The sequence below is a fragment of the Mobula hypostoma genome, chromosome 24 (assembly GCF_963921235.1).
Source record: "Mobula hypostoma chromosome 24, sMobHyp1.1, whole genome shotgun sequence".
In the NCBI taxonomy this organism is placed as follows: domain Eukaryota; kingdom Metazoa; phylum Chordata; class Chondrichthyes; order Myliobatiformes; family Myliobatidae; genus Mobula; species Mobula hypostoma.
The window spans coordinates 50,177,433-50,193,664 of NC_086120.1; the positions used below are offsets into that span (position 1 = coordinate 50,177,433).

Genomic DNA, 16,232 nt, shown 5'->3' on the forward strand with positions numbered 1-16,232 from the left:
ACATGTAACTGTTTAGTATGTTTCCTAGTTAGGTGAGAGAGCACAAGTCTGGGTATTTTTAGCGTTTTTAAAGGGTACAGGGGTTTTTTATAGAATATGATGAATAAACAGGAATAGGATACCAGGACGGTCAAAGATGGGAGGGTGAAGTGTAGGTTTGTGTGTGTGTGTGTGTGTGTGTGTGTGTGTGTGTGCGCGCGCGCGCGATTGGGTGAAGGGATTTAGAATGTATGTCTAGTGCACATTCTGGAGCAGAGGGTGGCAGTAATGCACCATTAAGCTGGATGCCAACCACTGTAAAACAAGATACAGACAAATGTTTCCTAGTGGCCATGAAATGTATATGCAGTTGTTCAGTCTGTCTCCAGATGGTTACACTTGTATGAATCTGGGAAGCTCTGGAAGTTTCTCTGGTGCAGCAATATTTAACCAGGGGCTTCCCGATTGGCTGACTCCTAACTATGAATCCGAATGGAATGTTTCTTATCTATGGGTATTAAAAGAGTTGGTCATCTTTTTCCTTTGACTCTTCTTCCCTCTGATTGTTAGACCTCTTTGTCCAATTAATGTTCAATAAAACAAACGTGAAGCAACAAGCCTCTTTCCTCACTTTCGAAAAAACCTTGGATTAAAAATATCGCAATCAAATAGTCAGCATAGACTGTTGGGCCAAAGGCCTGTTTCTGTGCTGCATTACTCTCTAAATCAGTTAGAACTTACTTGTATGTCCAGCACGCTTGCATAAGTTCATGCATTTCATCAGGACAGTCAGAAGGACGATCTAGTCGGCCTCCTTGTTCAATGAAAGTAACGACCTCTGGTCCTTTCATTTTCTGTAAAGCAGAACACAATTACTTTTAACTGTGGTGGTGATTTCAAATGATGTAATTGTACAGTATCAACTGGTGATTAATGGAGTAACTTTTAGGCATTTTAGGGAACTATCAATCGACGTTTCCACGGATGCTGCCCAACCTGCTGAGTTCCTCCAGCGTGTTGTGAGTGTTGCTTTGACCCCAGCATTTGCAGATTATTTTGTGTTTAGGGATTTTAGGGTTTAGGCTCTCTTGCCCATTTACCTGCCACAAATTTATGGAGCTTAGAAAACTAGAGGGCTATGGGTAACCCGAGGTAATTTCTAAAGTAAGGACATGTTTGGCACAGCATTGTGGGTTGAGGGGCCTGTAATGTGCTGTAGGTTTTCTATGTTCCTAAATGTCACAAAAATGAAGGTTTGTAATTCAAGTTTGTTGCACTTTATAAACAGCCAAGGCACTTTTTTAGATGATAAAGGCAGCCAGTTAGATCATTTTGTTCCCAATTAGTGGAGGAGCAATAGGGCTGCGGCATAATATGCAGTGTAGGCGTCATACAAAGGCTGCACTGATAAGTGTCTAGAACAACTTTACAGATGCTGTCCTCAGTGGGGCAGAGCAGCCCCTATAAATAAGACTTGGGCAGGAAGTATTGCAAGAATTGATAACTAAAGAGGATGAATCTATGCCACAAAGCAAACCTGGATCTAATCAGAAAGGAAGTAAATGATCTGAAAAAGGTTTCAGTATCTGGGTTCTCACATTAACTGGTACAATAATATTTCTTAAAACACAAGAGATTCTGGAAATCCAGAGTAACACACACAAAGTGCTGGAGGCTCTCAGCACCTCAGGCAGCATCTATTGAAATGAATAAAGAGTCGACATTTCGGGTGAGACCCATCATCAGAACTGGAAAGGAAGGGGGAAGACGCAGAATAAAAAGGTGGGGGAGGGGAAGAGGAAGGAGGACAAGTTAAAAGGTGATGGTGAAGCCAGGTGGGTGGGGGAGGGGGGCTGGGAAGTGATCAGACTGGAGATGAAGGGCTGGAGAGGAAGGAATCTGATAGAAGAGGAGAGTGGACCATGGGAGAATGGGAAGGAGGAGGGTCACCAGGGGCAGGTGATAGTCAGGTGAGAAGAAGTAAGAGCCCAGAGTGAGGAATTGAAGAAGAGGGAAGGGGCAAGGGAAAACTTATTGGAAGTTGATGAAATTGATGTTCATGTCATCAGGTTGGAGTGTAGGCTTTTGCATATAAAACAAAGTGAGGCGTTTTACATTTAATGAGACCTGTAATACATTTTACTGAACTCCAAAATCTAAAATTCTTCACATAATAACATCATCACATCAGACCAGCCTCTTAAAGTGAAACTGCAACTCAATGCCGGTGGTTGTGAATTATGTACTTTTCTCTCTATTATGTTACTCTACACAGGACCACCACCACCCACCCCCCAAGAATTCACTAAATCTGGCAACGTGAGCCTGCCTGGAGCTCAGACAAGCTGCCCGGCTGAGGGCCTGTGTTACATGGGTGGATGAACAGCAGGTTCATCTGGAGGTGCATTGACATGCTCATGGTCATGTCATGATGGCAGGGGCATGGCAGTGGAATACTCCAAATCTTGGTGGGTTGGTTTAAGGCGATCAGGGATCCTGCTCTTATCTATGATAATAGTTTTTTCTTCCCATTTCAAAATGCACCATGGGACATTGTAAGGGAGCCTAAGGGGATGCTGGTGTGCATCATGATGAACGAAAACAAACGAGGTGGAATGTAGGTCAATAGGAACCCAAGAGTGCTGTACGCCATGATGGGAGGTAGGAATATGCAAACAGGAACTGAGTTTACTGAGGAGGACGGAAATCTATCGTGAGGCCAACCAGGTAGTTATGGCATCAGGATTAAAATCACCTGGCATTCATAACGGCTACCAGTATACCAACTCAGCCATGGATGAATGCTGTTGTGAGTCCCAGCAGGACATACGGGAGACAATCACGCCAACACTCATCAGTCAGGCAAGCCCTCAGAGCAGCCTTTAATGATCGGTGAAACCACTCACATAGGCCATTGGACTGTGGGTGACATGCAGTGGTATGATGTAGCCTAACACTGAGGTTCTGGGTCATCGCAGCCCAGAAGTCTGATATGAATTGGGGACAGTGATCAGAGGAAATATCAGATGGGGTGAAAAACTGAGCAACCCAGGTGCTGATGAATGCCCAAGCCATGTCTACGGCTGTTATCCATGCTAGAGGGGTGACCTCTGGCCAGCTCGTGGAGCGGTCCACCACCACAAGAAACCATAGGAGGGGGAAGAGGACAAACAAGGTCTACATTGATATGATCAAAGAGGTGCCAATGGCTCCTGAACATGACAGTTCATTTTTGCCTGCTGGAACCACTCATGCACATCCTTTCTGAGACAGTGCCAAACTTCAGTGCAACTTTAATTGCACAGGAGAGAACCCCCCAGCTTCACAAAACTTAATGTCAGCCAACCACAGGCCTGTGACAGCTGTTTGGTAAGCCTGGACTTCTGGATCAGTAACTTGATCGGCTGCCACGCCGGCACAGTCGACCCATACCTGTATGGCCTCAACGGGTGGCCGTGAGAGGCAATTGACCACGGCATTATTTTTCCCCATGATATGTTTTATATCCATTGTGAACTCAGATATGTAAGCCAGGTGGTGTTGCTGCTGTGCAGTCCAAGGTCTGATATTTTGGCCATTGCATGCACGAGGTGTTTGAGGTCAATGAACACTGTGAAATGGCACTCTCTAGAAGAAAATGAAAATGGCTGACAGCCAGAGGGAGACCAAGAAGCTCATGGTCAAATGCCCTGTACTTCCTTCTGGGGGATGGCACTGCCAGCTGAAGAAGGTGAGTGGCTGCCACAAGCCTCCAGCCAACTGTTCACCCACAGCGTAGTCTGAGGCGTCAGTAGTAATGGCTATCGATGTGTTGGGTAGAGGTTGTGCCAGTAGGGTTGTGTTAGAGAGAGCTCATTTGGTATCATCAAATGCCCTGGTCATATCCACCCACCAGTCAAGCACATGATTAGGGTTATTGCCTTTAAGCACACTATACGGGGGAACATAAGCTCAGCAGCTCACAGAATGAAGCGGTGATAGAAATTTGCCATACCTAAAGACTCCTGTAGTTTATTTGTAGTGTGGGGCAATGGGAAATCCATAATAGTGGCTACTTTTGATTGGAGGGGTCTTGTACCTGCTGCGGAGATGTGATGGGCAAGAAAGTCAATGGTTGACAACCCAAGCTGACATTTAGCAGGGTTAATAATCATCCCATATTGGCTTAAGTACTTGCAGAGTGTGCACAGATCAGATAGGTGTTCTGATATGGATGCACTGACAACAAGTATGTCATCCAGGTAAACAAAAAGGAAAATGTAAGTCTTTTAATACAGAGTCCATCAGCATTGGAAAGTCTGTGCTGCAGTTTTCAGCCCAAACAGCATGCACGGTAACTCAAAAAGGCCAAATGGGGTTATCACAGCCATTTTGGGAATGTCCTCTGAGCACACTGGACTCTGATGGTAGCTCCGAACTATGGAAAAAAATTAACTTTCTGGCTAAGTGTGCCGAAAAGTTTTGTATGTGTGGAACCAGATAACAATCGAGGGCGGTAACTTTGTTAAGGCATCAGTAATCACCATATGAACGGCAATCACCATCAGACTGAGGGACCACATGGCAGGGTAAAGCCCAGGGGCTATTCAATTGGCCTACAATGCCAAGTCTTTCCACGTTGGTAAACTCTGCCTTAGCGTTTGCCAGCTTTTCTGGGTCCAGTCTAGGCACACAGGCACGGACTGGTGGGCCGATTGTGAGAATGTGGTGCTTGACTCCATGTTTTGTGACTATAGTGGAGACTATGGGCTTGGTGAGATTGGGAAATTCACCCAGCAGTCAAGAAAACTCAGATGTGGTGGTACATGCACTTGACAGAGTCATTGTGGGGAACTTACTGGGAGAGCAGTGGAACGACTCAAAGTCCTTGACATCCACAAGCCAGCAGTTCTTAATATCGACTAACACTCAGTCCATGGGCACACAGGAAATCTGTGGGCAGAGGTCTAGCCACTTTGCCCGGGACAAAATCCCATGTGTAACTTTGCCCACTGAAGCAGAGTGTCACTCATCATGTGACGAAGGGTCTCGGCCTGAAACGTCGACTGCACCTCTTCCTATAGATGTTGCCTGGCCTGCTGTGTTCACCAGCAACTTTTATGTGTGTTGCTTGAATTTCCAGCATCTGCAGAATTCCTGTTGTTTCCAGTGAGGTTTCATCAATTTATGGTGCTGGCAGCACATTCAATTGAGCACCCGTGTCACCCAGGAAGCGTCACCCTGAAAGGGTGTCCATAATGAACAGCAGACGACCCTGGCCACTGGAACCCATGGCATTCACAGACCTCTGACGGCCCAATGCTCTGGCACTGTCAAAGCTGCAATGTGGTCAGCAGTTCCTAGCATTTGTACCAAAGCAAGCGTGGTAAAAACACAGGCCAGGCATAGTTTGTTTCGTAGCCATGGGCATCCTTATGTTGGGGACCTTGCTAAACAGGTTTATTGAGGTAGAGAAAGCAAGAATGATGCACCACTGCCTAGCTGAGTGTAGATTATCAGCCATTTCAGCAAGTTCCCTATAGTCCTTCTTAGGTGTATTAGCAAAGGCTATGTGTAGTTGATCAGACATTTGCGGCATGAAGAGATCCTTAAAAATAGAACAAATATCATGTGGTCCATCAGCTCTGAAGGCTGACCCTCACTGAGACTGGGCAAGGAGAGTAATGGTACTTTGTTTTCTTCTGTTGCCTATGTGAATATTGAGGTTGGCTGTGTACTCACACTCCATCTAATGGATAGAATTGAGGATTGTCTGGTCAGTTATAATGAAAAACACTACAATGAGGGAAGTGGAGGGTTCACATTGACATCAACAGACAACTGAACAAAAGCTGCAGAAGCTGGAAATCCAGAGTAACACAAAAAATACTGGAGAAACTCAGCAGGTCAGGCAAGGAAGAAACACTTGTTATTTCGGACTGAGAACTTTCATAGGACTAGGAAGGAAGGAGGAAGAAGGCAGAATATAACATGGCAGAAAATGAACAAGAGACCTTGATTTGTGCCCCAACCTGCCCGTAAAGTGGGTGCAAAGGGGAGTCCTTACCTTGTATGGCTTTTGTCCATAGGTCAACGCTTCCCACATTGTCACACCAAAGCTCCAGACATCAGCCTTGCTTGAAAATTTCCGGAAATTTATACATTCAGGTGCATACCACTTCACTGGCCACTTGCCAGCAGTGCGAGCCTGAGGTCAAAGCAATAAAAACTTCTAAATGAAGTGAGAAATGAGGGGGCAGCTGCTGCCCTTATATGTCATTTTCACTTCTGATGTGAGAGACAAGGAATGTTATAGCTTCAGATCAAACTCAAAATAATTTTATTACCAAAGTATGTATATCCTACCCTGAGATTCATTGTCCTGCAGATGTCCACAGGAAAACAAAGAAACACAAGAGAGTCAATGAAAAACCTTATAAAAACAGCGAATGGCAATCAACCAATGAAAAAATGTGTTAGGGGAGTTTGGCAATTAATAAAGCAGTTAAACAGAACAATTTTATGCGATGTCCCTGGTGAAGGGGCTTGTCATGTCCAATGTGGGGCAGCTCGCTCACCTTTGGTCCCTTCCAGACACTCAGCTCTCACCTGTGGCTCCAAGTTGCTGTTTGCATGCAACAGTGGCCATACCCCAAAACACGGGTTTGAAAAATGTGCTACATCGGGTGAGGGTAGCCAGTGGCCTCATTCCCGGTGAGGTAGGAACATGCAAGCAAAGTTAGCTCTGGTACACTGGGAGGATGAGATCAACACTAAGATCAAACGGTCAGCAAGGCCGTTCTGCAACACTTTGTAGTGAGCGAAGGGCATGGCAAGGCACAAAAGAAGTCATCGTCATCTACTGCAACCTAGTTTGTGACCATAAGACCATAAGACACAGGAGCAGAATTAGGCTATTTGGCCCATCAAGTCTGCTCCGCCATTCAATCATGGCAGAACATTTTTTTCCCCTCCTCAGACCACCTCCCCGGCCTTCTCCCCATAACTTTTGATGCTGTGACCAATCAAGAACCTATCAATCTCTGTCTTAAATACCCCTAATGACCTGGCCTCCAGAGCTGACTGTGTTAACAAATTCACCACCTTCTGGCTAAATAAATTTCCAGACTCAGAGCCATCAAAAGTTCAGATTTTTCTGATTCATGCCCTCAAGAGAAAGCCCAATGCAGTCCTCACACCACCCTGGAAAACTCCACACAGTCATTGATCAGACTACAGGCAGTCTGTGAACCTGCAGGTGCCTCACTACCACTGGTATTTCTATCCAATGAGCAGGGAAATTCAGATCACAAAACAACAGGAATCTGCATGGTTCAGTTTCAGTGATTGTCCATCATATCCAACAATGGACAATGGCAGGAAACCTGTGCGGGGCAGTTTTTAAAGTGGAAAAGGCATTGCACTGGGACAGTTCCACTCACTCAATCTCAGAAGTCTGGGTCAAGTGGTACTAACAGATTGTTGGATATGATGTAGAGACCATCACTGAATCGTGGCTGCAGGATGGTTGTAGTTGGGAGCTGAATGTCTAAGGTTACACGTTGTATCAAAGGGATAGGAATGTAGACACAGGGGGTGGTATGGCTCTGCTGGTAAAGAATGGCATCAAATCGTAGAAAGATGTGACATAGGATCAGAAGATGTTGAATTCTTGTGGGTTGAGTTCAGAAACTGCAAGGGTATAAGGACAAACAAGAGAAAATCTGCAAATGTCAGAAATCCTAACAGGTACGTGGATGAGAGGTGTATGGAGGGATATGGTCCAGGTGCAGGTCAGTGGGACGAGGCAGAAAAATGGTTCGGCACAGCCAAGAAGGGCCAAAAGGCCTGTTTCTGTGCTGTAATATTCTATGGTTCTATGGTTCTATGCTAGAGGAACTCAGCAGGCCAGGCAGCACCTATGGAAAAGAGTACAGTCGAATTTTTGGGCTTAGAACCTTCAGCAGGACTGCTGAAAGTTTTGGCCCGAGAAGTCAACTGTACTCTTTTCCAAAGATATTGCCTGGCATGGTGAGTTCTTCCAGCATTTTGTGTATGCTGCAAGGATAAAAGGGCTTTGATGGCAGTTATATACAGGCTTCCCAGCAGTGACTGGGATGTGGACCACAGATTACAATGGGAATAGAAAAGACATGTCAAAAGGGCAATATTATGATAACCAAGAGAAATTTTAGCAACACACACAAAAAATGCTGGTGAATGCAGCAGGCCAGGCAGCATCTATAGGAAGAGGTACAGTCGACATTTCGGGCCAAAACATCCACTGTACTTCTTCCTATAGATGCTGCCTGGCCTGCTGCATTCACCAGCATTTTTTGTGTGTGTTTCTTGAATTTCCGGCACCTGCAGATTTCCTCGTGTTTGGAGATTTTAGCATGCAGGTCACTTGAGAAAATCAGGTTGGTAATGGATCTCAAGAGAGTCAGTTTGTTGAATGTCTACAAGATGGCTTTTTAGAGCAGTTTGTCGCTATACTGGATTGAGTATTATGTAATGAACCGGAGGTGATTCGGGAGCTTAAGGTGATCCCTAGTCACTTTAGGAGACAGTGATCACATTAGCCTTGACTTCCCCTGTCACCCATAGTTGTACTATTTTGCCATTTGAGTATTTCTTCATTCTTGGAGTACATATGTCCTGCACCTTCCTCATTTTTCCCAGAAACACACGCCATTGCTGCTCTGCTGACATCCCTGCCAGCAGCTTCTTCCAATTTACTTTGGCCAACTCCTCTCTCATATCACTGTAATTTCCTTTACTCCACTGAAATACTGCTATACCAGACTTTACTTTCTCTCTATCAAATTTCAAGTTGAATTCAATCATATTGTGATCACTGGTTCCTAAGGGTTCTTTTACCCTAAGCTCCCTAATCACCTCTGGTTCATTACATAACACCCAACCCAGTATAGCTGATCCCCTAGTAGGCTCAATGACAAACTGCTCTAAAAAGCCATTTCTTAGGCATTCAACAAACTCACTCTCTTGAGATCCACTACCAACCTGATTTTCCCAATCGGCCTGCATGTTAAAATCTCCCATGACTATCATAATATTTTCCATTTGCCTCGCCTTTTCTATTTCCTGATGTAATCTGTGGTCCACGTCCCAGCCACTGTTGGGAGGCCTGCACATAACTGCCATCAACGTCCTTTTACCCTTGCAATTTCTTAACTCAACCTACAAGGATTCAACATTTTCCGATCCTATGTCACATCTTTCTACTGATTTGATGCCATTCCTTAACAGTAGAGCTAGGCCTTCCCCTCTGCCTATCTTCCTATCCCTCCAATACAACATGTAATCTTGGACATTCAGCTCCCAACTACAACCATCCTTCAGCCACGATTCAGTGTTGGCCACAACATCATACCTGACAATCTGTAATAGTGCAACAAGATCATCCACCTTATTTCTTATACTCTGTGTATTGAGATACAACACCTTAAGTACTGTATTTGCTTCCCTTTTTGATTTTGCATCCCTAATGTACTGATACTCACCCTGCTGGCTGCAACTATGCCCCATCACCTGCCTGCCCTTCCTGACAGTCTCACTGCATGCTATGTTTACTTTTTTACCATCCGTCCTATCCTGACTCCCATCACTCCAGATCCCACCATCCTGCCAAATTAGTTTAAACCCTCCCCAACAGCTCTAACAAACCTGGCCATGAGAATATTGGTCCCCCTCAGGTTCAGGTGCAACCCGTCACTTTTGAACAGGTCAGAAGAGATCCCAATGATCCAAGAACCCGAGGCCCTGCCCCCTGCACCGGCTTCTCAGTCACATATTTATCTGCCAAATCATTCTGCTTCTACCTTCACTGACACATGACACAGGCAGCCATCCAGAAATTACTACCCAGGAGGTCCTGCTTCTCAGCTTTCTACCTAGCTGTCTAAATTCTCTTTTCAAGACCTCTTTGCTTTTCCTTCCAATGTCATTGTTACTAATATGTACCAAGGCATCTGGCTGCTCCCCCTCCCTCTCCAAAATGTTGTGGATGTGATCTGAGACATCCCTGGCTCTGCACCTGGGAGGCAATATACCATCCGAGAGTTCCGTTCACACATCCACAGAATCTCCTGTCTGTTCCCCTCACTACTGAGTCCCCTATCACTACCACTCCCTTCTTCTCTCTCTTCCCCTTCTGCACTACGGACCCTTGCTCGATGCCAGTGACCCGGTCTCTGTGGCATTCCCCTGGGAGGTCATCCCCACAACAGTATCCAAAGCAGTATACTTGTTTTTGAGGAGAACGGCCACAGGGGTCCTCTGCTTTAACTGCCTATTTCCATTTCTCCTGACGGTCACCCAGCTGCTCGCCTCCTGCAGCTTCAGGGTGACCACTTCCCTGTAACTCTGATCAATTATCTCCTTACTCCCCTGTACAAGCCGAAGGTTATCCAGCTGCTGCTCCAGACCCCTAACACGGTCTTCGAAGAGCTGCAGCTGGATGCACTTCACTCAGATGTAGTTCCCTGAGAGACTCTGAGTCTCCCAGGACTCCAACATCCGGCATGAAGAACATACAAAAGCTATTTACTATACCAGGTACAAAAGCAAAACCTTAACAGAAGCTAACCCAGAGCCAATGCCTCTTCCGAGCCAAAGCCACCTTTGAGCCAAAGCCTGATGCTTCTACTCTCGCCACTGGCCTACTCCAGACAATAGCCGCTCTGCTCGTCCCTCCTGTTCTTTTATTTAGTTTGCAGTGTTCTGCTCCCGCTGCTGACAGGGCCTCTGCGATAGCCAAATGCCCGCAAAGCCCTCTTTTTAAACAAGCTGTCTTTTAAACAAACTTCTTTTTAACAAATCTGTCTAGCTCTGTTTTTTTTTATCAATTAGTGATAAGCCTCCAAACTCTGCAAAAAGTGGGGAATTCCAAAGATTCGTCATCCGCTGCATGATCTCTGAAAGCCCTCGCGTGTAAGGTGAAAAATGAATTGAAATTACATTCCTCGTCACTGTTACAGGACTTTATTGACAGATGGCGGGAGAAATATTATATAATAAGATCATTGATACCAGCTTATCCCCTTGCCTGTGTCAGTCCAACCTGGAGAAGGCATTCATTCCCCAGGCAGCCAATATGAGCAAGTTATCAATGTTATATTCAGAAACCTCAGCAGGAAAGTAACTATCATGGAGCAACGTAACTCTTGTGACCTTTTAAACAGGCATACAAGTACAAATTTAACAGGCTTAGTCATTATAGTTTAGAGATTATACCATTGTTATAAAATTACACACTACACATTGTGCAACTAATGAGTAATTTGAATTTCAAATTTTAATTTAAAATCCATCTAATTCCACCGCAATTCTTGGGTATCAAAGTTAACAACTTAGGTAATTTTATGACTCATCTTAGGGAGTTTACAATCCTATTTCAAACACAACTCCTTGAAATTCGGGTTACAGTTTACTAATTGCTGATTGTTCTGTGAGGAAGTTACACAAAATTGACAACTACAGTGTGTTTCCAGGTAAATTGTGAAGTCAACATGAACACTGGTAATTTTCCCACATGTGGTGCCACCTGGGAGAGTTAAGGCATGTTACCATAAGACACAGGAGCAGAATTAGGCCACTCGGCCTATCGAGTCTGCTCTGCCATTCCATCATTCCTGATTTATTATCTCTCTCAACCTCATTTTCCTGTCTTCTCCTGAACTAACCAAGAACGTATCAATCACTGCTTTAACTATACCCAGTGACTTAGCTTCCACTGTCATCGGTGCAATGCATTCCACAGATTCGCCACCCTCTGCTGAAAGGAATTCCTCCTCTTCTCTGTTCTAAATGGACGCCCCCCTGTTCTAAGGTTGTGCCCTTTACTTTTGTTACTCTTTTTACTATAAACCTTGAAAGCCTAACTCCTCCTGTAAAGATTCAACATCACTTCCCTTCTCTGTCCTTTGCATTTTCTTTATACTGAGGACTTACATAAATAAAAGTAGTTGTACCATAACGAAGCACACAACTGGCTTCGTCTCTCGGGTTCCTTCACAAACCAGTGGCCCCAACTTCTGAGCATGCGTGTACCTGTATCCAGACTTACATATAAATATGGCCGAGCTGGCTTCTGGACTGCGGTACCCACAGAATTTTACCACAGGACAACACACAGAGAGGAGAGGAGCAGAGAAAATTGGAACAAAAGATACACACTGACATTCTCACAGGAAAGGGCCATTCTTCCATCCAATCTATGTTGGCTCTCTGAATATTCCCGTAAGTCCTATTCTTGTGTCCTTTTCTTCCTCTATTCTCTCTCACATGCCCACTGACTTTCTTACCATCCACTTACACTAAAGTAATTGACAGAGGCCAGATAATAGGAGAGGCAGGTTGGCAGAGTACAAGTGCCAGTGATCACCCTTTGAGGTTCAATTCCCACTACTCTCTGTAAGGAGTTTTACATTCTCCCAGTGACCTGTCAGCTTCCTCTGGGTGCTCTGGTTTCTTTGCACATTGCAAGAACATATGGTTAGGGTAGGCTTAGTGACTTGTGGCCATACTTAGTGACTGAGTGACTTGCGGGCTGCCCCAGCACAATCCTCCAATCCTGAAGGTCATTAACACAAAATGGCATATTTCACTGTATATTTCAAATGTACATGTGATAAATAAAACTAATCTTTAAAAGATCCTTATCTCTAACCCAAGCACACCTTTGAGATGTGGGAGGAAGCCACAGCATCCCTTGGAAACCCACAGGGTCACAGGAAGAACATGCAAACTCTACACTGACACAAGTGGAGTTCAGGATCAAACTTGGGTCACAAGAGCTGTGAGACAGAACACAGAACATATTGTAGAACAGTACAGCACAGAAACCGGCCCTTTGGCCCACAATGTTCTGCTGAACCAAGTAAATTAGTAATCAAATGGCTAACCAAACTAAACTAATCTCTTCTGCCTTCACAACGGCCATATTCTTCCATTTCCTCACATTCATGTGCACATTATTGTTTATTATTCTACTAAATGGGTGACCAACCATTTCAACTCTACTTTGCATTCCCATTCCAACATGTCAGTCCATAACCTCCTCTACTGCCGTGATGAGGCCACACTCAGGTTGGAAGAACAACACCTTACATTCCATCTGGATAGCCTCCAACTTGATGGCATGAACATTGATTTCTCGAACTTCCAACAACTGTCCACCCCCTTCTCCTTCACCATTCCCCATTCTCATTTCCTTGCACCTTATCTCCTCACCTCCCCATCACCTCCCTCTGGTGCTCCTCCCCCTTCCCTTTCTTCCATGACCTTCTGTCCTCTCCTATCAGATTCCCCCTTCTCCAGCCCTTTATCTCTTTCACCAAGAGGAGCCCTCTTCCTCTCCTGGTTTCACCTATCACCTACTACCTTGTACTTCTTTCTCTCCTTCCCCTACCCTCTTACCCTGACTTCTAATTTCTTTTTTTCCAGTCCTGATGAAGGGTTTCAGCCCGAAACAACAACTGTTTACTTTTTTTCATAGGTGCTGTCTGGCCTGCTAAGCTCCTCCAGCATTTTGTGTGTATTACTTTGAATTTCCAGCAAGTGCAGATTTTCTTTTGTTTCTTAAAAGTCTCTAATATTTCTGCCTCTACCACCACACCAGGCAGCGCATTCGAAGCCCACCACTCTTTGTACTAAAAGAAACCCCTCACATCTCCTTTGAACTTACACCTCTCACCTTAAATGCAAGCCCTCTAGTATTAGACATTTCACCCCCAGAAAAAAGATACTGGCTATCTGTTCTATCTATGCTTTTCATATCTTATTTGAACAGGGTTTTCCTGAAAAGATTTACCTTGTAGTAACTGTCATCCGCACCGATTGCTTTGGACAATCCAAAATCACTGATCTTGGCATAATGTTGATTGACCAAGAGAACATTTCTGGCAGCAAGATCCCTGTGCACAAAATTATTTTCCTCCAGGTACTTCATTCCCATAGAAACCTGGTGAAGTAGTTCCACCACAACTGTGATGGAAATTTGATCTCTGGTGAGAAAACATAGCATGAGAGAAAACAGTTTAGATAATTTGATAGTGATATTATTTTGTCACTAAATAATACTGTAACTCCCTGGAATATTGTGCTCAGTTCTGGTTGCCTCATGATGGGAAAGTTGTAGAAGCTTTAGAGAGAGTGCAGAGGATTTACCAAAATGTTGCCTGGATTAGAGGGCATGCCTTCTGAAGATAGGTTGAGTGAGCTAGGGCTTTTCTCTTTGGAGCAAAGGAGAATGAGAGACGACTGGATAGAGGTGCTCAGGATGATAAGAGGCACAGGTAGAGTCGAAAGTCAGAGACTTTTTCCCAGGGAGGAGATGGTTATTACAAAGGGATAATTTTAAGGTGTTTGGAGGAAACAACAGGGGGACGTCAGAGGTAGTTTTTTTTAAAAAGAGTGGTGGGGGTGTGGAACATGTTGCCAGGAGTGGTGGGAGAGACAGATACATTAGGGGCATTTAAGAGACGCTTAGATAGACACATGGATGATAAAAAAAAAGGAGGGCTGTGTGGGAGGGAAAGATTCCATTGATTTTGGAGTAGGTTAAAAGTTTGCATAATGTCATATACCGAAGGGTCTGTACTGTGCTGTAGTGCTCTATGTCACGTTTATAACTATGCCTTGAGGTAATTTTTTTTTAATTGCTTTATTGGAAGTTTTGGAGAACTATGGAAATCCACTGGATTGGTAAAGGAAAGCCATCTCTACGGAGATATTTTATAATCTTTTTACTGTAAAACTTCATGCTGAAAGATTAACCCTGAAAATTGTTTTGATTACTTATGGATTGCGTGCCTATGAGTAAGCTTTAGTTAACAATGATCAATGGTTTCTCAGTATATATCATAGCTTACCCTGACATTTAAAAAAATCCTTTTAGTAGAGCAACACTGACATAGCCACTTGATTGGCGCAATTTGAGGATGGTGTTAAATCATGTTTAAAGTAATTTCAGAAAAAAAAGGTGATAAAATGCTGAGACTAGTTAAGAGTTGCTGTAGCTTTAAGGCTGAAGACTCACCATACAAATCCTGTTACAGTTCAGCATAAGCAGAGATAACACCAGGATGTGTAATTCATAAAACCAATGGGTAACACAGTCATATCACTCTGAGCTTTAACTCTCAGTAAACCACTGAAACTAACTCATTTGTTAGATTTAAAACATGAGTAGAAAGTTGCTTAAATATTCAGTGAGAATTCACATTTGTCCCCAGTGTAAAGTGAAGCCAGCTCTGGCAGACAGATCATCCCACTGCAAGCCCACTTGTACTTGTTTTTCCACAGTGCTCGGACTTCTGAGGTCAAGAGAATGGAACTGCCCCAGTGCAAGTCTGTTGCACTTTAAAAACTCTCCCCCACAGGTTTCATGTTATCATCGGACGCAACGGACAACCACCCCCCAAATGATGACACTCGGAAACACTCATCACTAACCTCCCATCTATCCAGGTATCATAACCTTAGGACAAGAACTGTTGGAAACAGCTTCTTCCCCTGGCCGTAAGATAACTGAACTCCCTGCCACTATCCAGGTCTCATCACGTATGAAGCACCAGTAGCATTATACTGTTTACTTTTTCACTTGTGTCGTAAACGCACTTTATTAATTGTGAATTTACTAGTGGTGATATTACTTTATGTGTGTGAGTTATATGTACTGTGTTGTGACCCTTGGTCCGGAGCAGCGTTGTCTTAATTGGCGGTATACATGTGTAAAGTTGAATGACAATAAACTTGAATTTGAACTATGAGCAGATCAGATCATAGCCCAGTACCACAGGATGGCAGGCACCAGATTTCAATACACAGAATATTTTGAGGGGAAGGACTTAATGACTGCAAGTCTTAATAACCACTGATTAAATAAAAATACTTATATTACTTCTGTGTTAGGAAAGTAGAGACTTTTAAGTTTTCGAATGTGTCAGATGCAATATGTTATTTCACTGATAATATAGGTTCTCCCTTACATTAGGAGATCAGTGGTGGTTAGAAGGATATTTTCACATTGCCCAAAATATGACTGACATTTTAACTTGTCCATCTTAAATCATTTTCACTAAAGGTTAACCTCCAGGTTAAGTCGGTGGTGAAGAAGGCAAATGCAATGTTGGCATTTATTTCTACAGGTATAGAATATAAGAGCAGGGATGTGATGTTGAGGCTCTATAAGGCACTCATGAGACCACACTTGGAGCATTGTGTGCAGTTTTGGGCTCCTTATTTTAGAA

The 16,232-nt window shown here is 44.0% G+C and overlaps 1 protein-coding gene across 3 annotated transcripts in view; it reads right to left on the reverse strand.

Annotated features, from left to right (window-relative positions):
• LOC134337577 (tyrosine-protein kinase ZAP-70) overlaps positions 1–16,232 on the reverse strand; it is a 152,839-nt gene that overhangs the window by 13,868 nt on the left and 122,739 nt on the right. For all 3 annotated transcript variants that reach the window (XM_063032718.1, XM_063032719.1, XM_063032717.1), the window contains exons 10-12: positions 13,793–13,985; positions 6,026–6,166; positions 721–833 (exon numbers count right to left, since the gene is read on the reverse strand). In XM_063032718.1, coding sequence (XP_062888788.1) covers positions 721–833; positions 6,026–6,166; positions 13,793–13,985 — 447 coding nt within the window. The remainder of the gene's footprint in view (positions 1–720; positions 834–6,025; positions 6,167–13,792; positions 13,986–16,232) is intronic.